Source organism: Colius striatus, chromosome 9, assembly GCF_028858725.1.
Source record: "Colius striatus isolate bColStr4 chromosome 9, bColStr4.1.hap1, whole genome shotgun sequence".
NCBI classification, from domain to species: Eukaryota; Metazoa; Chordata; class Aves; order Coliiformes; family Coliidae; genus Colius; species Colius striatus.
The window spans coordinates 27935380-27959195 of record NC_084767.1 but is presented as its reverse complement, the minus strand read 5'-3'; the positions used below and the strand labels follow the sequence as shown (position 1 = coordinate 27959195).

General features: G+C 37.4%; 1 protein-coding gene across 1 annotated transcript in view; it reads right to left on the bottom strand.

The window, feature by feature from the left end:
* Positions 1-18243: 18243 nt before the first annotated feature.
* ZNF804A (zinc finger protein 804A) overlaps positions 18244-23816 on the bottom strand; it is a 172309-nt gene continuing 166736 nt past the window's right edge. The window contains exon 4 of the mRNA XM_062002927.1: positions 18244-21502. Coding sequence (XP_061858911.1) covers positions 18244-21502 — 3259 coding nt within the window. The remainder of the gene's footprint in view (positions 21503-23816) is intronic.

The following is a 23816-nucleotide window of genomic DNA, read 5'->3' as shown; positions in this document are numbered from 1 at the left end:
AAATTAAGCTCCTTACTGGCAGTGGAATACAAAGCAGTGATGATTGCAGAAGACAAATAAATACTCATTTCTGAGACTCCAAATACAGTGATTTTTTGGGGGAGGAAGGGAGTAATGCTTAAAACGTGTTGTTTTTTCAGCTCGTGGTAGCAAACGTGAGCACATGGCCATAACAATTTATCCAGTGGCAGGTTCCCCTGATACCTGGGAATACTTTCCACTTCAACTATGTGGCAGCCCATTACAAAACTGATAGCTGATTAAAAAAAAAAAAACAGCAAAAACAAAATCTGAAAAGAAGAAAGAATTACCATGTTTCATATTGAGAATCCTAATAATTCTGTTCTGTTTAGTTTTTGTATTTTTAAAGGAACAAACACAAATGTCTACCTTGTACTTTGAGCAGTATTACTCCCAGGTTTATCCCCATGTGTAGAACTTTGTTCTCCAGCCTTCTTGAGGCAGGACCCCAAAACAATGAGAGCAACTGCTATTGTAGGGTGGTAGGGAATTGGGAGTTATTACAAGCCCAGTTCAATGTGCAAAATATAATGGGAAGATGGAGCTAATAGGTTACTAAGACAGTGGGGAACCGCATACTGCATGGTATGGTTGCTCTTACTCCTAATAAGAGAACTGGGGAAGCTGCAGGAACTGGCGCTGTTTAGTCTTGAGGAGACTGAGGGGAGATCTTACTAACATTTACAAATATCTAAAGGGTGGGTGTCAGGAGGCTGGGACATCCCTTTTTTCTATAGTAGATAGTAACAGGACAAGGGGTAATGGGATGAAGCTGGAACACAAAAAGTTCCACTTAAACATAAGAAAAAACTATTTCACTGTGAGGGTGAGGGAGCAGTGGCACAGGCTGCCCAGAGGGGTTGTGGAGTCTCCTTTCTTGGAGGTCTTCAAGACCTGCCTGGACATGTTCCTAGGTGACCTGATCTAGGTGAACCTGCTTCTGCAGGGAGGTTGGACTAGATAATTTCTAAAGGTCCCTTCCAACCCTACCATTCTATGATTCTATGATTCTAATAGATGAATGTGACCAAAACCATTGGCAGACAATCTTTGAACCATAAATAATTACAACAGAGTTTCCTTTTGGCGAGTTGCTAAGACACATTCTTAAGATTTCAAAAGCTCCATTGTCTAGTCCCCAGGAAATCAAGAAAAATCTATCCCAAAGAAAACTCACAGGGTTAATTAGTCTTAGGGATGTCTCAGACAAATGCATCAATGAAGACAGATTCTTACTGACAGGCTCACTTTGGTGCAAGCATTGCTTGTCAGATGTGAACTCTCTTAGAACAGGTGTTGGGCAGTGTTTTTTTACCAGTTTGTTTATAAAGGATTGTTCCTTTAATTAATTAAAGGTTGTTCATTTAATTAAACATATAAAATTCATGTTATAAACTTTTACAGTTGATTAAGAACAAGTTGTTCTTGTTGCATTAATACTCAATTTTCCCTACTTCAAGTTATATTTCTAAAAACATAGCTGTTTTCAGTGATTGAGTAATATAAATACATAGCTCCAGACATAAAAACCTAAATCTGTCTTTTTAAATTTCTGAATCGAATGAATGTTATGCATCAGTCAGAGAATATACTATGAACATGGATGCTCCTAAACACTAATCCACTGAAAAATCATTTTGCTGGAGTAAGCATTTAAAAGCAGAGTAATTAAAGCTGACATGCAAATAACACAGCAGGAAGGCTAGTACTCTAAACACAGCATGTAAGACATAATAGTCCAGGAAGACACATGCCAAATAATGCTATTTGGTATGCCAGATAATCAGTATTTCTACAAAAATGTGACAGAAGTCTCGGCACTGCAGTAACAAAATGCTTAACATCTAGGATTGAGAGTTCATGTTCTGGCTAGTACTGATACAGAGGTTTTACCTTTCCGTATTGGCCATTGTATCCTCAAATCTCAGTGATTCTAATATCTGTCCTCTCTTTCTATACCACTGTTGCATTTATTTTTGGCATTTGTCTTGCTTACAGCCACTGGAAAATTTTAATATTGGTTCACTGTGTAAGTCTGAAAATGTATTTCTTTACACAGGGGAGCTTTCTTTTTCCTAAACTTCCTGGATACTTTGTCCTATCTTTCTTGATTTTAAAGAAATAAAAGCTCAATACTTTGTGAACACAACCAAGCCTCATTGATCTACTGCAACATTCAGATATGGAAGTGACTCAAGAATCCCACTAACTCACCGCCTTCTCTTTATCAAAACTGCTGAAATTGGTTTCCTCTTTTCCTGCATCCTGCCTAAAGGATGATGACTTTGCTTCAGACTATGCCCTACAGTAACTAAAGACAAATTCTTCACCACTCCATGTCACAACCTCTGTCAACTTGGACATTTTTTTTTAAGTTTCTTCTGACCAGAGAGAATTACTTTGTGCATAACTGTCATATCAAAATAACATGCTGAAGGTTTCCCAGTGCATTTCCCTAAGGCAGACTGATATGCAAGGAGGAAATATTTTTACATCTTTCTCTGAATTTTTATAAAACATTGTCTGCTCATTAAATACTACAAAATAATTAACTAAGAAGCATGTTTCCGTGAGGGTCTGTGAGTCTGGCTGCATGCACCTCCCTGCCCCATGCAAGGCCACATCTGTCTAATACAGTCTGTATAAGCTGATGAAATGTATTTACCAATTGATTAAATATATTTAGTCCATATCTAGGGTTATTAGAGAAGACTAAAGGTATTAGAATCATATAATGGTAGGGGTTGGAAGGGAGCTTTAGAGATTATCTAGTCCAACCCCCCTGCAGAAGCAGGTTCACCTAGATCAGGTCGCATAGGAACATGTCCAGGTGGGTCTTGAAGACCTCCAAGGAAGGAGACTCCACAACCCCTCTGGGCAGCCTGTGCCAGGGCTCCCTCACCCTCACGGTAAAATAGTTTTTTTCTATGTTTAAGTGGAACTTTTTGTGTTCCAGCTTCATCCCATTACCCCTTGTCCTGTTGCTAGCTACTACAGAAAAAAGGGATGTCCCAACCTCTTGACACCCACCATTTAGATATTTTAAAATGTTAATAAGATCTCCCCTCAGTCTCCTCTTCTCCAGACTAAACAGCCCCAGTTCCCGCTGCTTTTCCTTGTATGAAAGATGTTCCACTCACCTGATCATCTTGGTGGCCCTGTGCTGGACTCTCTCCAGACGTTCTCTGTCCTTCTTTAGCTGAGGAGCCCAGAACTGGACACAGGACTCCAGATGAGGCCTCACCAGGGCAGAGTAGAGGGGGAGCAGAACCTCCTTTGACCTGCTGGCCACACTCTTCTTGATGCATCCCAGGATGCCATTGGCCTTCTTAGCCACAAGGGTACATTGCTGGTTCATATTTAGTTTATTATCAATCAGGACTCCCAGGTCTTCCTCTGCAGAGCTGCTCTTTAACAGTTCGACCCCCAGCCTGTACTGGTGCATGGGTTTGTTCCTTCCCAGATGTAGGACTCTGCACTTGCCCTTGTTGAACCTCTCTTGAGGTTCCTCTCTGCCTAACTCTCAAGCCAGTCGAGATTCCACTGGGGTATTGATGAGATGAGAATGCTAATTCGGTGCTTTTCCTCAGTGAGGACATTATGGGAATCTTTGCAATTCAGTTTTGGTTTTGGGAATAAACCCACCATCTGCTATATTACTCCTACCTACTACTGCCTGCTTATGCCAAGGTTAATCAATTTTAAATGATGATCCATTGATTGAAATTGATGTAAAAAATGGGTTTCCAAATTTAAACCCATGAACATATTTTATCTCATTTAGCATTCCATTATTTCCACACAAGTCAAAAAGTAGATGAAGCCTTGTCATATAGGTCACCATGTATCTAGAAAGAAGACTTAGCAATTTACTTTACAGTCCTGACTGATATGTAAACTATAAGCCGTTTACTATAGGTGCCCACTATAGGTGGATGTATTTCCAGTTAATGGCACCAAGATCCCAAAGCAGCCTCATTAAGTTTATGAGACGATTTTTTAAGGAAAATGCTATCTAGCAGAGGACTGAATTATTACACTGTAACTCCAAATAGCTTGGAGGAAACACAAGAAATATTACATAAAATGTTTGTTACTAATTTGCTTGTACAGAGCTTTGTTAGACTTCATCCATGCACAGGTCTTTGGCACCAAGTGAATGAAATTTCTGGGCATTATTTCAACAGGAAGGTTTTCATCTTTATTCTTTTACTAGTATCGTCTCTGCACTATGAAATTCACAATGGAAAGCTGATTTTAAGTGAAATAATTCAAATGAAGTTATGCTCCTGGCTACATATTCTTTAATGGGATGGGATTTTATCTCATAAGCTGCCATGATCAACTGCTGCTTTCCTGGTGGTTCCTCCATTGCATCACTAGGATGAAGACATAAAATATTTGCAGACTATTGTAAGTGGAGGGAGGGAAGAACAAAAATAAACTTCCAAAAGTTCAAAAAAGCAGGATGTGAACAGCATGTTACTGTAGGAATAATCCTCTGTAGTACATGAAATCTAAATTCAGGCAAGTGTCATCAAAGATCTGGAAAACAGAAGTGCAACTGAGAAAGGACAAGAAAAATGAGACTATCCTCTCATTCATAGATTGACTGCCATCTCACAGCAAGGTATTCAAGAGTAAGTGGCCACCTATCCTGCTTTTTTATCAGTATCCATTTGTTAGAGATCATACACTTAAAATGTTTTTGTAGATATCATATCCTTGATTTCTGGAGCTCACAATTTCACCTGCAAACAACTGAATAACAGGCAATGAAGATAAACTAATACTGGTAGGATATACCCTCTGGTAGTGAGTTGTCTATTTGTAATTGAAAACCATTGATTAAAGTATTCTAAATGAAAACATTAGCTTATAGTGCAGTCTCTTTGCAGATGAGAATTAACAGTTGTGACAATGATCACTCTTCTGACTCTCAAAAAACAATTAAGGTTGCTGCGAGGGAAAACGTAAGCTATGACAGAGCAGAACTGATGAAGGGTAGAAGGCAATGGGCATGAAAAGCCTGTTCAGAACTCATCAACTCTACAGCTTGCACAAGCTGACAAGAAGCTGTCTATATCCTATATCTGCAGGTTGTCGCAGAAATATAATGACACGTATCACCTCTGAGCTAGGCATCTACATACAGCTAGAACATATTTGTCTGTTCTCAAGGTAAATATTTAATCGTTTTATAACTTTTCTGGATAAAGCTTGTTTCCAGCTATCTGTATTTTAAATCTTCGACTTTAAACTAATTAGGTACTGACAGAAAAAAATATTTAGTTAAACTCAAATTTACTACTTGCTATTCAGAAGCTTCCTGGTATGTACCATTCCTCTGGCAACCAAGTGTACTCCCATCCATCCCATCACACAGCATCAACCTGGGACAGTAAGATAAAGTGAAGTTATGTATCTCATAATTCAACATACTTTCACATTCTTACAATATGACCTGATAGAAATGCATTTACAGTTTCAGTTGTCATTTTTCAATCTGAAAGAAATTTCTACACAACGGTGACCTATTGCATATATTTACAAAAACACTGGTCATCGTGCTCACTCTAAAAAGAAATATGTCTTCAAAAATGTGCAATTGCTTTCTTATTTTGTACTCAACAATTTGAGACAAAAAAATAAAGTTGTTTGAGCTACTAAAAATGAGTAACTGATTTTAGATATATGTCTACATTGCCTGTTCAGGAGCAAAATCCAACATAGGATCTCTGAAAATCGGGTCAACCTGTCCTTTCCTGCACCACACCTACAAAAACACAGACTGAAAATGACCTATGGGTTACGGACTTCTGTCCCCTACACCAATATCCTTACACATAAATAAATCAAGCTTCGTTTAAAAAAACCCAAAACCAATGATTGCATTTTTAGAACTACTGACTTAGCACGATACTGGTTTTATTGCAGCTTTTGTTTGGTTTCTGGTTTTGTGTATTTTTTGTGGTGTGAGGTTTTGTGGTGGTTTTTTTTGGTGGTTTGGTGTGGGGGTTATTTTGGTTTTTTTTGTTGTTGTTGTTGTTTGGGGTTGTGGTTTTTTTTGAAAGTAGATCACATATTTAAATACCTATTTCTGCACATTATAAAGTCTTTGACATTTTGATCGCCTCTCACCAATAAAGGTCCAGGGGTGTCTTGAGGAGTTACACAATACTGGATTGTAGCCAATTGCAGATGTAATACTACCTTGCACAGACCCAGTTTACACCAACACACATTTCCCAAGCACTAACCAGGCACACTTTTGCATTTGGAACAATCTGAGGAATATTCCTTCCCTATTTGCTCACACCCGCCCTCCCTGGGCCAGTACAGCCCAGCCTTGCTGCTGGGTCAGCTGGTTTCAGCATCTAGAAACCTTTGCAAGCTCCTTTTGTATCTCAGTGAAAGGAAACGCTCTGCTTGTGAATTCTGCCAGTAAATTAGCTGTAAGGTAGTCTCTCTTGTTTTGTTTTGGTGGGTTTTTTTGCACCCAAAACAGAATTTGGGGTCAATCTGGGACAACTCGTTGTATTTTCTAATTTCTACTGAACAAGCCCAGACATAACTTAAGAACTGGATTTTTGCATGCTCATTTTCTCATGAGTATATCCATACCTCTCATATATACAGAGTGATCTGTTGTTTGATTTTTATTATTCTTCTAGGTTGTTTTCCCACTTTAATTTATCTTGCTTCACTTAGAAAAAAAAATTGCCTGACTGTAAGATAGGATGAGATATCTGTATACAGAACAGACATCTATTGATGATTAGTAAGACTGGAACAGGCTCTTACTTTCAAAAACTGTAAAAAATGCTTTTAAATGTCTTCAGAATACATATTAGATCAAAGTCAAGCACTTTCTATAATAAGTGTATAGCCAAAATGATGGCTAAATCATTTAAACACTAACTGAAACACTAGAGAAATACATGGTCCTGGATCACTCTTCAAGTCCCATTAAATGAGAAGCGCTTTCTCATGTGCATCATTTCCCTCTATGCACTTTATTACTAGGACCCAGATTCTCAAAATTTGATTTAAAGTTGGATTAGTGGCACTAGTGAACATTGTTGCTCCAAACCTCTGCAATGTTTATGGCCCTTGGCCAGCATTTATGGTGTCATTAGAATCTAGGACCAAACTGTGCTGCTGCAGAATGCCTCCCTGTTGCTTCAATTACAAGTGTTATTGTCTGTACTTGTTTCAGAAATTATTTCAATTTGTGTAAAAATATACACTAATGATCTACATCATAAATTTTTGGTGAAATAATTTAATAAGTGTGATTTTTTTAGTATTAAAAGTACTGTATCTTTCCCTCTTTCTAGCTGAAAACCTCACTAAGCTTAGAAGTTAATAAACCATATTTCAACTCCTGATCAATTGTATTAGAATATAAATGTAGCTACCATATCAGAAGGCAATTGCAATTGTTCTAGTCTCCTAAAGGAAGCTGAGAGAAATTATTTCTGTCCTAAGTCATACACCATGTTTGTAACAGAGACAAAATCAAATCTATGATAAATTCTGCCTTCAAGTATATTCTGCCCCACACAATATCATAGCCATTTTAGGGTCCTGTGTATGTTATAATGTGAATATCTAGGGCTTTCAGAGAGAAACATATATTCCTTTCTAACCCCAAAACGTAACTAGAATGCCACATAGAGCAAGCCTCAGACATATGCCAAGAGTAAGTAGGAAAGGTTTTCTATCTCTTCCTCTGTGTTTTGCAATGCAAAATAAATCCCCAGAAGGAAAGGTGTATTTTTAATCTTCCTTTTTGACAGCTCAGGTAGCAACTGACAGCTTTAAAACACACTAATCTGACAAGGAGCATCACAAGACACAAAGCTGAGAGGAAACAAGAATTGTGTTTAAACTCTCAAAGAAGAAAAAATTTCTGGATTTTTTTTTTTCCTGAAAAAAAATGTCTCTTGGGATTAATAGTCCTTCTCTTATTGCACAGCAGGGCAAATATATTCAAAATTCTGGATGACTTGAAAGGCAAAGAGTTATTACTGACTCTAAAATCAGTTCTTCATGACAAACACCAAAAGACAGCTCTCGAAATCTTCCCTGCATGCAAGAGAATAACTGTGCAAGTTACTGCAGAAGACTTGCAATTCAAACAATAGAGCCAGCATTTTTAAAATCATCAAATTCAGTTACTCTAAGAAAATCTACTGTGGGAAGATTTTCCAGGAAAATATTAGATGAGATCCCATTTAGGGTTATTAGTACACAAATATGGTATACTTCATATGATAATACTCTAAGGAAGGAGCTGAGTCCATGAGGCTGACAATCAGTGTGATATATTTGTGGAAAGATAAAACTTGGAATTGTGCTTATATAGACTCGAAAGGAGTATCCACAAACATTTAATGGCTTCAGAAATTCCCACTAGGAAGCTGTCAAAGGTAGGCCTAGTTCCAAGGATTGCTCTGAATATCCTAAATTCAAAATTTGGCTTGAGATTTCTGAGCTAAATCTTCATAGAACCAAAAACTTACTGACACGGCCTAGTTCAGGCTACAAATATATTTTCAAATATATACACAGACATATAGATCTACCAGGTACAAATGTTGTAGGAATGGATATGCAGATTTCAAGTTAAACTAGTACCTACTTATTACTACTTTAATAGAATGCTGAAAAGCAAGAGGTTCCCATCCTAATATTGTGTACTTGCCATCACATAGTAAGAGAGTTGCACATCACATACGCAAATCATTAATTCAGTTCTTGGGTAAGATGTATATAATAATTCTGTGAAGGTAAAAGAGGAATAATTTAATGGGACAAGCAAAAATTATTTTAAGATGAATTATCCCAGAATGAACACAAATGTTTCTAACTAAATCACAATGTAAAATAATTAGTCTAACACAATGTTAACCTGAAACGGTCTGCATCTATTGTAGGTACATGGAACTATAGGAAAAATGGAACATACACAAAACATGAGTACCTCGAGTCATCTGGTACCTTGGTATGTTCATTTCTGATGACCAGAAGCAATCCACTGCAGAATACTCCTCACTGGGAGAACACCAGCAGGACATGGCACTACCCAGCTGAGTGAGCACTCACTGACACAAAGATTTCAATGGCACCAGTTTGAAAAACAAAATTTCAGTCAGCATTGAGTCTTCCATTATTATCTGTTTCTAAGAAGGAAATAAATTCCATCTTATATTTTATTTAAAAACATATGAAATTAAGCTGCTTAAATTAGCTGACACACAGAGGCTACAGGCAATTTGCAATGTTTCTGTGCAAGTCTATTGAAGTTTGAGTCTATAATGGCTCATTTCCTTTCCTCACTATTTTTGCCACCTCTGCAACACACCACTGACATCTCCATGCACTGTTCTTCCTCTATGGTTGTGACACTGCATATTCTTTCTTCTGCTCTCAAATCTCAGAAGCCAATCTCTATCCCATCATGTCACCTAAACCTACTGAGTGAAACAGCACCTAACTAAGCAATCTCAAACTCTTTTCTGTCTTAACGTTCAGGCTCAGATAATTACCACTACAAAGATGAATTTTGCCTCCCTATAAATTTAGGCCAGGATGGTAACTCTGAAGTGCAACCTTACTGCTTATCCGCACTAGGGCCATCCTTGAAGAGTATTGAGAAATCCCAATAATCTGAGCACTTGGCATTATGGCTTTAGGACTCAATATGGATCTATTTTAAAGATTATTTAAAATACCTTACCTTTTTTATTTCCGCTGTTATTAAACTTAGTGGATTTGTTTACAGAAGTGTGTACCACATGTGTAGTACTGTTCCATAATAGTTGGCTTTAGAGACAGCCTCTTTCTATCCTAGACAACATTAAACAATTTATTTCCTGTGGTAGGGGAATGTGCTCTTGGGCAAGAGCTCTCCATTAATATGAATTATTAACAGTATGTATATACATGCATTATGGATTTAAAAGATTAAAGGAAAGCTTGCATGTTATTCTATGGGGCTTTCTCCATCTACAAGGTCACTGAATTTCAGACAGCTGAACGGTTACAGACAAGGAATCCCAGATGACCATTAGGATTTTGCTTTCCTGTTGCTAAAATAATATATAAAAAAAAATCTGTCTGGTTAGCAATATCTGCTTAATCCTCCACTGCCTCTTTCCATTGTAGGGTTTTGTCATAAACCAGCTGACAGCTCCCCAAACGTCAGTGCTCCCTGGAAAGGGGTCTACAGCGTTGTCATCAAAATGCATTCAGTTTTACTTAAAAATATCTTACAAAGAAGGATATTTTTGTAACTGCAGCACTTGAGAAAATTGTGTCATATTTAGATGTTCCTGCTGACGCATCTGCTTGCGATGTGTCAAATCACATCTATCTGCTATGTTAAGCTTTGTAACCCTGTGTGATAATGAAAAACGATGGGAAGAAGCAGCTTTGATACCGTATACCACACTGTGACATAGCAGCAGAACGTGTCCAAAACATTTAAGGCTCAAATACAACTCTTAGACATGTAGTTGCATGTGGTTTCCATTCATGTTTCTGTAGTTTTGCTCTCTGTGAAAATCACTCTCATAGGTGTTTGTTCCTCTAACCTTTCCAGATAATTTGTCTCCGAGCTACTGCAAGATTCATACATCCCACTGCTCATGCTAATGCCACACAATGCTGTGTCAGGAAATCTCATTGCTTGGTATCCAGGGGTTCAAAAGTAAAAGTACTCCCAAGGAGAACTGAATAAAAGGAGGTAGGGGAGTTCTAGAGATTAATTATCACTCCTCTCTGCAGGCTCGGATAGAAGTTTATTAAAGCTCTCTTTAAAAATCCTGGCAGCAGTGCCCTCTTCCACCTGGCCACCCTTCCATCTCTGTGTTGCCATTCATCTTAATGAATATTGTGAGGTTCAGTCTCCTCCTCTCCCCCTTTTTTTCCTCCAAAAGTACCTGCATGTTTTCCTCTAAACACACTATTTTCCTTCAAGACATTCTTCAGAGTAGTAATTCCTGCTACCCCTTTGCATACCACTCTATGCCCCAAACAGCACTGTCTCAATAATCTGCTGCCCAAAATACAGTCATGCTGAACTGGTTTATATAGATATTGTACATTTAATGGTATTTTATACTGCATGTGAAGTACTAGTATTATTATTGCTCTTATACTTCATTACCAGTTTCTTACTTTTGACAGTTCTCTTGTGATAGCTTTGTGATCGACATTCTTTATCACATCCCAACACTTAGCTTTACTATACTTTTTACAACCTTAATAATATTTTGCCTTTTTTTGCTATCCAATAATATATTTATCCCCCACATTGCTTTGTGAAAAATAAATCACAAAATGCCCTACATTAAGCTTCCTCTTTCAGCTTCAAGACAGCCCTAGTCCTATCACATGAACAGAGTACTGGTCAACCTTTGGCATGGTTGGGCAACTGTTCCTGTATCCAACAGACTAGAGGAAACCCAGTAGCAGACTTGAGTTTTTCTACTACCTAAACATAAAGGTGGCACAGAGCTGTTGGCCATGCACAGAAGTAATGCACTTGCACTCCACAGGTCATACATGCTCCCATGTGCTATTGCTGGCCCAATCACCTTGCACCTCCTCACGCAGAAACTGGACTGACAGCAACATGAGAGTTCACATTGCCAAAAGTCTGCACTGCAGAGAACTCAACAGATCTAGAGCTGATAGGCATCTAGTGAGACAATAAAGCACCTTGGTATTTTAAATGCCTTGCTCACTTAAATTCCTTTGCACTAGTGTTTCTACTCATGTGCTGCTTTTAGAGAGGCTGTAATTTATTCTGAAGTAGGTAAGACATGAAAAATAAATACCTAGTGACTGTGGCACTCCTTCCTCTTATGGTAACACCTCTGTTGGGAAGAACGTGGCTAATCCTTCAACATGTTCCTCTGCACCCAGTTCTGGGTAGTGCTAGAAGAAAATACCTTCTTTTTTATTGCTTTTGCTTCTGAAGAATCCCAAATTAACAGAAGGCAAGCAAACAGTGCAGCTGCAGGCTGCAATGTGCTTATTTTGCACACTGAAGGTTTATTCTAGTGAATAATTTCTCCAGAGACAAAAGAGACTTTATTAAAAGCAAATTATATGCAGATCTTCTCTCACTATGCTGTCTTTTTTGACACTGATGGATTGACAGACCAGCTAGCAAAAGGCACATTGAGGAAAACAGCATCAGTAATTTAAGTGGTAAAAAGCTAAAAAATACAGCCAGCCAATAAAAAGTAGGTGAAATAACTTCAAGCAACTTCCCTCCACCTAGAGGGAAAAAGATTGGTTTATTATACATTAATGACTTTTTTTCTTATTATCATATGTCAACATTCCTCCCTTCAATGGTTTCTTCTCTTCTACTATGAACCAGTAACCTTGTATGCACATGCCAACAAATACCTGCACACCTGTGTATGCATAAACACTAAAATTCAGGTAAACTTCTATTTCCAGTTACATTTCCACAGTAAAAAGTATTATTTAGGCACTGGAAGATTCAGGTGTCCTCCTTTCAGCACGTCTTACAGTGACTGTCTCCTCTTAATTTCAACAGGTATTATTAACATGACAGCAGAGATTGCATCTTACTGTCATTTTTGTCAGCATTCTAGTGACATAAAAGCCCTGTATAAAGACTCTGCTAAATACATGGTTTTGGGACAGATTGACTAGGCTGTTAAATCTTAGTTATACTGCAGGAGAAAATTTGGACCTCAGCTGGGTTTCACTTTCTCTGTATTCATGATAGTGCAAATATACTAATTTAAATGGATCTCTGATTTCTTACAATATAAAAAGAGGGTCTTGGCCTTTTGAAGTAAAACTTCCTCTGTTTTAGCTTAATTTTTCGTCTAGATTTCATCAGACTAAATCAAGGTAAGAGTACATTAGAAATACAAGATGTTTCTTTAGAACACATAGGATTGTGAATGTGCAATACTTGCTGTTTCTCATCCGTAAGGCACACAGGTACTACCTACAGTTGACTTCAAAATACATATTTTAAAAATATTTTCCTTCTTTTGAGGGATTAAAAAAAAAGAAAATAATCTTTCTTGAAAAATGACATTGGTAGCATGGAAAAGCCACTGCTGATTTAACTGTAACTTTAATTCACATAAATAATACTATATGTATCGTGGACTCACATTTCAAGCTTACTTCATTATTATGTTTTTCTCTACATGGATTTGCACAATATGATCTTATTTTACCTAAATATTGTACAAATGTAGTCCTACTTACTAAAACTTCTAAATGAGCCTATATAGCTAGAATCTCTAACATTTTCTTTAACCGTTTTTTCTTTGATATCAGAATAGGAGATGCATGTACGTGTTTCAAAACACCGATTATATATAATAGAATTTTTAAAGATATAGCTTTGTAGCCATTAATTATCCAAATACCCTTACAATAAAGAAGGTAAAAAATTGATTTAGAAAAAGCTTAACTTTACTGGATTGCGCTTCTCATTATACCTTATAAAATTGTTATTCAACTGAAAGCAGCAAGTATTAGGGAGTTTTCATAAATAAAGAGCCCTGATGCCCCAGTTCAAAATAAATCTTCAGTAATATTAATGGCAAAGCTTCCTTAGACTTCTGTGGTTTCAGAATTTCACCTACAGGTCAAAATACAGACTCAGGGTAGAAATTCTGTGAACCTTTTATAAAAGCCATAAAATAAAACAGAAGCTTGAAGGTAAAATAGAATTCTTCAAGTTGGTACACTATTTTTTGCATCCAGAAGTAAAAAAAACCCAAAAAACCAGACTGGTTCATATTCACAAACAGAGATTCCAATAAACTCTGGTAATCTTATTCACAGACAAACAGAGGAAACTTTGTAGTGTTCATGAAGAGAAGGAAAGACATAAAATAAACTACAAACCCATGCCTACTGTAAACATTAAATCAAAATGATCTATAAAATAAACCACACATTTAGTAAGCCATGTTAATTCAGATATATCAAATTATACAGTAAAAATATCTTTACTTTCAACTGAGTTAATATAGCTTTGTAAGATTTTACAACTGTTAAACATATTGCATAAATACTTGTACTGCTACATATAGACAAGTCTTTAGGCAATGTACAGTAATGGTAATCAGCAAATGAATGTATGGAGATTACAACACGTAGACTTTGAGCATCATGGTAACATACCCAGTAGATTCAAATTTTCCACCCTGGTAACAAACAAAAAACTGTCTTCATAATACATTCCCACGATCATAATGTATGGCCTTTGTCTGACAAAGTTAACAAAATCCTCAACAACACAAGCAATTCTCGATTGGTACAAATGAATGAAATTTCACCAAAGTCAGAAGTTGTACCTTGCTTTATGCCAATTAAGAGTCTGGCTAAGTATCCTTACACTTGTATTTTAAATGCAGCATATCATATAAATATTATCAACGTGCAAAATGAGTATTTTGAGAAAAATGCACAGTCATAGAAAAGGATCTTGACAGAAAAAAATTTAGCCATGGTGTATATTGTGTAAGAAACATATTATCACATATAGTAATATATTAAAGAGAAATTATTGTCCCAGTGGACTTTTAAAGCTTAGTGTGAACACCATACCCAATGTTTTAAGCCTGCAACAATTTACTAACAACTTAAAAGTTAACATTGCAAGTAAAGCAGACTTTGCTTAATAATGATTTCATTGTTGCTCGATTAGACCAAACGATAAAAATATTCTCACTCAATAATGCTCTGTAAAGGTCTTTCTGTTATGAATGTCCACAATCAACAGTTTCTACATCTGTGACTACACATCACTCATTCCTGTAGAACTAGAAATCTGGTGATTTCTCCCCAACAGTTAAAAGCTTCCTCAGCTTCTGATTTGTGAAGAAAATCTAATAAACAAATTGATTCGTTAAATGTACTGGTAGCATTAAAAAAAATTCGATGTACTTACAGACGAGAGAAAAGAATCTGATTACTCCAAACTGCCCGTAACAGCGTGAGACAATTAATGTTCCTTAATGTCCCAAAGCACCTCTAGACTGTGTCTCTATGGCTCACCTGAGAAATGGAACATCTCCAAGAAAGTCATAGTCTGGACAGATTGCAACTTTCCAAGGATGAAAAAAAGGATACTCTTATCTCAGTGGAACCTTTCAAGCATTTCTCTGCACAGCTGTTCTGGGAAATCACTTTAAGAAAAATCTATAACCTCATTTTGGTTTAGGTCTGAAGATTAAATTCTTGCAATTCAGGTGTATCACTTTACTGTGTACACTAGGAAGTCAGACAGGCAGACTATCCAGGAACATAGACAGACTAGGTATCTGTATATTTGAAAATTCAAGACTAAATTAATTAGATTTAACAAATTTGATGGAATTTATTTAGAATGATTAAAAGATCAATTATTTAGCAATTGCAACAATTTTTACTGCCAAGTTAGTGAAGAAAAACACACATTTGATCTAAAATAACAGATAAAACATAAAAAAAGAAATACCCTTATAAACTTACTCAAAATTATATATTTAATAATAAAACAGAAAGTCAAAAGAGTATTTTATTAGGTCATTTAATTTAGCGTGTTCAATTTTAAATTAACTTGTGATTTATTTTTATATTGGTTTTGCTTTTACATAAGAAGTCACATATACAAACAGTTCTAGCACAAAAGGCAATACCATATTAGAAAATTATTACATTTGATGGTTGTTAGTCTTTCGCTGTAAGTAGTTTATACACTATTGAAAAGCAATTACAGAAGACAATAAATAACTGTCTTTAAACTGTTCAACAACTTAAAAAAATCAAAAAAAAGAAATTGGAAGAAGAAAAGCGATGTTCAAAGCTGTTTGGAAATTTTGTTGAAAAAATATGGACTTTTAAGTTGATAGAATCTTTCAATGGATGCTGCAACTGAAAATCTAAGATTGGATATGTTTATTCTCCCGACAGATAAAAATATATGGATATGATCATGTGCAATCATAATTGTCCTATGTGATTTCTTTTTTGCAAGTGTAGTGTTAGATAATAGATGAATCTTGGTTTTGATAAGACATCAGAATCCAGGGGAACATCTGTGCTGACTACTGCAGTGGAGGGCAAAAATAGAAAAGCCAGTACAAGTCAGCTAAAATGAGGGACAAAAAAGCTAGCATATACCTTTCACCTTCAGACAGAGATTTCCATGCTTAAAGTCCACCTAGCACCTGCATCTTACAGGAGGTAGTGGAGATTTTGTAGGTGTACCATTGGAAAAAAGGCTTGTAAAGCCCCTGACATGCTTTTTCAGGTAGTAGATAAACAGATATAGGCATTTGCCTAAAATGATAACTAGAGAAAATATACCTTTTTTATGGCATTGCAGGTGTTCAGCAACATCCTGCTAAATGCCACAGCCTCAAGCAGCAGATGCAAGCTGCCCTCCAGAACATGACTGCTCATCTGCTGCTACTTATCAACTTTTTGTTTATTGACATAGTTTAGCCCTTTGTGACTGCATAACATGGGAAATTCACATCCCGTGAGTAGCTGACACTGTAATCATAGTGGCAAGGTACTGTTTGCTATAATTTTAATGTAATATTATAATAAAACTTGTTATATTGATATAGGTAAGTTCTAACCCTATAGATGTAGAAAATAATTCGTACATATATATGTTTTAGGATATAGTATTACTTTTCGAATGCATGATGTCTTCAGCTATCAATATGCCATATATATTAATAACATTCCAAATTTACTATTCTTTCAGTTCAACCGCATATACTCTTATTATACTATATAAAAAGGTGAAAAGAAGTAAGTAATTGGAGAGCTAGCACCTACCTTTAATTATGGAGGGCCTACTTCTAGCACTAATGTCATGCTGACAATCCTTAGCTTCACTCTTTTGTTAACACTTCATTTTTACCCAGAGATGGTTCCATCTTAGAACCACTTCTGATTTTATTCTGGACCATCGCAGTTGTGGGCCTGATATATCTCATACTATAGCAAACAAGATTTCCTAGGCTAAAGCTGGGTGAGGTTTGGCAGCAACTGAAAGGTTGCAGACGTAGGGAGAATTCTCTGAAATACAGTTAGAAATGGTGGCAGTATAGTAGTAGTAGTATTAATTTCTAATCTATGTTATTCTATTTCTTTACCAAAATGCTGCAGGAAAGAGGAGGGTAAAGTGAGGTAAGAATTTGAATCAAACCCTGACGAGTTCCCCATGTGAAGCTGTTCCTGACTTCCCCTTCATGCTCATGTGTTTTTACCGTCTTTACGTATTGCACAGACAATGAAGATCTTCACTCTGACAGGTCTGTGTCCCACCGAGGGCTGTGTGCAATCAGAGAAAGTATGCATGGTGGAACCAAGACCTTTCCTGTGCTCCACTTTTTCGCTATAAGTAATATTCTCCTTCAAGTCAAACTGCTGTTGATTTTTTCCTTTTATGCCTCTCTACTGTTGATATTATTTTTGTTACATCGCGGTTTTGTGCTTTAGTATAAAAGGGATTAGCTCCAACAAGTAGGCAAAATTTGTCACTGCGACATCAAACTGCTAACACAAACAGATCTATTACCCTTTCTCTCTTGCTCAGTAAGACAGCTGCCCTCAAGGTATCAGCTTCTCTGCCTCCCTGATAAATCACTAACATGTAGGAAACCTCATAATCCCAACATAGCAGGGGTAGAGGATGCCATTCAGCTGCAGAAGAACATGGAAGAACAACATCCATGAGGCTTATAATGAAAGATTTTTTATATACTTAAGTAGTTAACAAAAATTTATTGCAAGAGATAGTTTGTCACTAGATTTACAGTTTCAGAGAACATAGTACAAAACATAGTGCATCAGCTTTGTCTAAACATTAAATAGGTGCAAATACACAAAGATAAAAAACAAAAAGTGAATACTTTACAACATAAGTTATAGAACTATAAATATATTGTATATACATTATGCGTATTCTAAGACACAATTTTCACTATATATAGAGTTCATATTAGTATTAGAATATTCAGTGCTTTAGTTACAGTATAGGTCTGAACTTTACATGAATCTTTGCATCATTATACTTACAGTAAATATTTCCCAAGGAATGAGAGGTTTTAACTAGTTTATTTCACAGAACCATTTTGCAAAGCTGAGGAGACTGTAGAAATAGCAGGACTGTTCAGCTGAAGGCTCCTTTTCTCACTTGTCCTAAAAGAGGGGCTGCAGGGGGATGACAGCTGGGTGTGGGGACAGCAGGGATGGGAAGACGGTATGTGGCAAAGGGGGAAATGCCAGCTGGGTCGGGTGCAGGACTGAGGGTGGTAGCAGTGGCAAATGTGGTGGGGCGACAAAAGCTGCGTGGCCCCCAGGGCAAAGCCTTGGTCCTACTGGTAGATGAGGTAAAGGTGCTCTTGAAAGCGCTGGGACCTGTGAGAGGAACTGCTGGTGGGGCTGGAGAACCTTTAACGTACTGGCGGCAGCATGCTGCTGGAGGATGGTGTGATGTATGGTGGTAACGGAGGTAGAACACAGTGGCGGCTGCAAGGGTAAGGGCTGCAGAGGAGAATTCGGGGGTTGGATTGCTACAGGAGGGAGGGTGAACTTCACTTTGTTGGCCAGTATGTTTTGTGGCATGATCTGTTGATATGTTTCAGATGAGAGATCTTTGAATTTTTCATGGTTCTCTGGAGAGAATATCAATGTCTGGTCGGGCAGAGTGAAGGGGGCTATTAACTGCTCAGTAGTTAAAAAGTTATGACTGTTGACACGTGCTTCTTTGAATGGCAAGGGTGGTGGGCTGCTAAATATGCCAGGATTACACTGTACCCATTCACTGGTCAGCTCATTTATCTTCTCGTGAGCTAGAGGCTCAGCCAATTCATAATGGCAAAGATAGGATTTAGGAGGAGCTTGTTCCAAATGTCTGTTGGGGAGGGGAATTTTGTAATGAGCTTGATTTTCACGACCACTGACATTTTCAATTTTCTTTTCATCTTGCAGAATATCCTGCATGCCAGCAGCTGCTGGAGCACTGTGTTCAGGAACAGAGGCAGCAGAATCTATGATGACATCAGGACAGGTACTCAGAGCGCTCTCCATTTCTGTGCAAGGTGTCAGTTTGTAATCTCGCATGTGAGAGCTATCAGTTTCTAGAGATGACTTGCTTTCCTCCAGCTGCACTGCTTCATTTGTATCTTTCGCGTGATCAGCTTTGGTATCCATATTGGTTTCCTCTAGACTGTCTTGGGTCAAGAAGTCCCCCAGAATATTTAATGCAGAATTTGCAGAATTTTCTTTGGAAGGTCTGGAGGTCTCACTTCTGGTGTTCCTGTCAAGGAATATGTGATGGATTCTAGTTTTCCTTCTCCTGTTTTTCCCTTTTGCCTTGTGATGTGTACTTAAAGTACGTGCTTGCCTTAAATACTCCTCTGCTGATAACATCTGTCCATATGAACTTTCATCTGATGAAGAGGAATAGGAATGCTGTCTCCGCTTGCAGTGGGATTTTTCAGGTTCCTCTGTCAAAACGGTGTAACCTCTCTTCATGGACTGGTTTTGACTTGGGTTCTTCTCCTCACTGCACTGTCCTAAACATTTATGCTCTGGGCTACAGTTTGAACTCCTGACTTTCCAGCTACTACATGTTTTAAAGTACCTCAAGCTGTGCTTCCTGGAACTTCGGCCCAGCTCCTTTGTCTGTTTGCGAGAGCTTGCTTTGCTCTTTCTCTGCAGTTGTTTACAACCATGGTGCTGGCTGCTACTTTTTGTACTCCAAACCTCACACCAGCCTCTGTCCCTGTGTATGTGACCTGATGCAGATATGACTTTCCTATCACCATTTTCAGTGTCAAGTTTTTTATGAGATTGCTGTATCTCACCTGTAGCTAGCCAGTTATTCCCAACATCATGCCTGCACTTCTCTGGATTATTTTGGAGGTGCTGATATTTACTTTCATCTCTGTAACTAATCTCTCTTTCAGTCACTGAGGACATCTCCATTTCTGCCTCTGTTGTGTCCCCACAGTGATAATGACGACAATGACATAATTTTCTTCTCCTTTTCCTTTTTCTACTTTTGTGAAGCCATTTTTCTTGGCTTTCTTTGATCCAAACTTTGTTATATTTCTCATCGATCACAGTGTTTTGTCGTAAGTGATTTTTAGAAATGTGATATTTTTCTATTTTTCTAATCCCGAATGACTCATCCAAGGACACTTTACTTTGATTTTTTGCAAGATCACAATTTCTGATGAGGGAAACGTCACTTATAAGGGGTAATGTACAGTTGCACAGATTTTCATTCATTTTTGTTTCATAATCGCTACACTCTGAAGTTGGTTTATTTGTCAAATCTGACACTAAGCTATGGTTGGATTCAGTTTTATGGTGCAAATGAGGTATGTTTGGCTGATGCTTGGGCTTTTCTTGGCTGTCACTTGCTCTTGATGACTTGAAATCAAAATATAAAGGATTACAGCTATAAGAAATTGATGGACCTGTACTTGTGTAAATTAGCATTTCTGATGGCCACTGAAGAATATTTGATCCATGTTTGCTAAGAACAGGAACAAAGGGTTCACAAGGTCTCTTGCGCATGTCCGATTTGCTTTGTGGAGCTCCACTACTACCTTCTTCAGGTGGTGAAGTAACTATTGCATCTGCCCCCGGCTTTTTTATTTCAGTTTCAGTTGTGGATGAATCACTGTTCCCATGTGTATCATTTTCCTCCTCAACACCCTGCAGAGATGAACAATTCTCCACAACTGCCAGTTTGTAGACACTGCAGTCCAGGGGCAGAACCTCAGCACTGTCTGTCACTACGGGCAGTGTTTGGTCTGGTAAGTCTGCTGCACTTACATCAATGCTAGAGTCATCCATGTCCAAGGACACCAATTGCTTTAAATGGGGCACAGAAGGAGTTAATACTGAACTCTCTAACAGCCTTTCTTCACTGGCCAGCTTTTTGGATTCTTGAGCTTCAGGAGCTTCTGCTGTGTCTAAGCATTTTTCCACCAGCGGTTGAAAACACTCATTTTTTTGCTCAGAGCAGAGGACTATTTCTGGCACTGAAGGAGACTGAAGGTTACATGCTCCTGGAAAAAATCTACTTCTTCTGCTAAATCCATGCTCCATAGATGTTTCATCATTATATTCATAGAAAACGGCAGCCGAAGACTCCAGTTTGATGGCTGCTTTCTTAGGAAAAGCAAAAGAAAACCCAACTCTGTGTCCTTGAGCTCCTTGAACTTGATCACACTTGTTAGCATTGTATTTGTTGCTACATGCATTTCCAGGAGCGGAAGAAATAATGGAAGCGACATCTTTGCAATTATGTGCATTGTGCATTAATGTACAGCCAAAATCCTCTTTGCTGGCAGAATCTCTGGCAGCACTTTGTGAGATATCACTGCAATGATCTCGCACAGTCACTGTAGTAGATTTGAACATAGGGCCACTTCCAGGAGCACTAGGAAGGGAAATAAAACTCTGAGTCAGTACCTTTCTCAAAACTGCAGACAGAAATATGGATTTACATTGGTAGCTAAGAATTTTTTTTTGAGAAAATAGGAAGAATCTGTACATACATGGATTCAGAATAGAAAAAAAAAAAGATCATATTTTAATATAAGATCAATTGACTAGCATAGAAAAAAAAAAAAAAAGGAGTAAGTATTGTGCCCCTAGCTCCTTCATGGGTGTTATCAGCTGAAGGACTAATATTCCTACACAGCAGTTCACTTTTCCTACACATACAGTCTGGCCCTAATAAAAGAATGTCTATGTCCCTGGAAATCTTGCTTCTCCTCTTAGTAGATCATCACACTTACAAGGTTATTATTACAAATAGAAGAGGTTTTACATTCCTTTGTGCTACAAAATATATTAAAACAAAGGACACCTCATGGACCACTTTCCTCTTAGTCATCATCCTAGTGACTGCTACTCTGCCCATGGGCAATCATCCAACAGCTTCCATCCTATTTGTGTTCACAGACCAAACCTTCACAATCTCAGCAATTTCTTTCATGGAAAAATAACACTGGGGCGAGTATTTCAGCTGACAGTAGCGCAGTAAGTGATTCATCCCTCTTAAGAAAAAATTTATCACTGTCTGCATCAGTTCTTCATTTCATGTCCTCCTTCCCATCTGTTCTGTTTGACTTAATAGGAAGCAAAGAGAAGAGAAAAAACTGATTAAACTGCCAGTTTTTCAGGATCCACAGGAATTTCTCAGCATTAGGAGTAATGGACCTATGGAGGGTTTTTGCATGTTTTTATTGTTCGTTTATTTTAACCAAATTATTCCATGTTACCATACAGAACAATACTAGATGACAGGTCATTGGGAAAACTTGCAAGTGGCGTTTAGAACTCCAAAAAGTGCTGAGATAAAGAATGATGAACTATTTCTGTATTTTCTACCACATCTATTGAGTCTAGAAATTAAGGTAAATGTTTTATGAGAATAGAATTCCTCGTGAGAATTCCTGTCTTGTTCAGTTCTTTTTAAATTTAAAATATGTATTAAAAACCTCACATATCCTTTCTTTAACAGAATAAAAGATGATGGCAACAAAACTAATCTAGAAAATACTATTTCAAAATAGTCCTGTGCACCTGTTTATAACACACTTCTAAGGATGCAAAGTGGTAGTAAACATCAATTCTTAAATGGAGAAATAAAGCTCAGAGATAAATTCTCATTCAGGAACTGGAAGAAGACTACTTTAAAAACTCAAAAGAAACCATAACCAAAAGAGAAACAACAAAACCCTGCAAAATCTGTCTTTCACTACCATGGAAAAAAGTAAACAGTAAGTTTTTCTTTCATCCTGAAATTTCCTCTTATCTCCTGAAATATGCTAAATTCAGGTTTTGGAGTCCATTTAGGGGGAATAATACCTAATATCCTCAAGTATGAAATTTGGACAGTTAAAACATCAATGGAGGAGAAAGAGACTCTACATGAGATATCAGGAAAAGATTAAAAGAATAAAATTAGGAGTCATGTTGCTCATGTCAAACAGACCTCACAACATTCATGTCCCATCCACCTAGCTTGGACAGACTTTGTTTCAGCATGCTGTCCACCATCCAAACTAAGAAAGGGACTATTACTGAACAAGAACTACAACTTGGTTGGACTTTTCTGTTAGTTTGAATAGTGAGACGAAGGCTGGAAAAGAAAACATTTGTCTTTGAGCATCTATTTTTTTTCCTTTCTCCCCCTGAGATTCCACCATGAAAAGTTAGTACATACATGTTCAGTGGCTTGGCAGTGTCAAAACTGTGTCCTAATAAAGTGAGACTACAGTCATAACAACAGTATGCCAGATGCAATACTAAAAGATATGAGTAGACAGGAGGGGCTTTTGCAGAGGGAGGTAAACTCTCTGTCGAGCTGGGAAAAGGAGCACTTACCTTCTAATATAAAAAAAATCCAGTTACTGAAATTTAAAACTAGATTTCTGGATGCTTTCCCAGACAAGTAATTTGAAAACTAAATCACAGAGATCTGTTACAACCTAGAAAGACAGACTGTATTCCTCACCTCCTCAATGAAATAGTGTCAGCCTGCAAAAGCATGACCTAGTTCACTTAGCTTTCAAACAATGTGCCTTGTTTTATGAAATATATATGAAAGACATTTTTTTTAAACTAAAAATACATGTCATTTTAGCTCCACTGAAAAGGCAATGTTAAATATTCATTTCTACACATAGTGTGGATCAAATTACTGTACACATATTGTTTTAAAAAATGCCATAAAAACGTGTGTG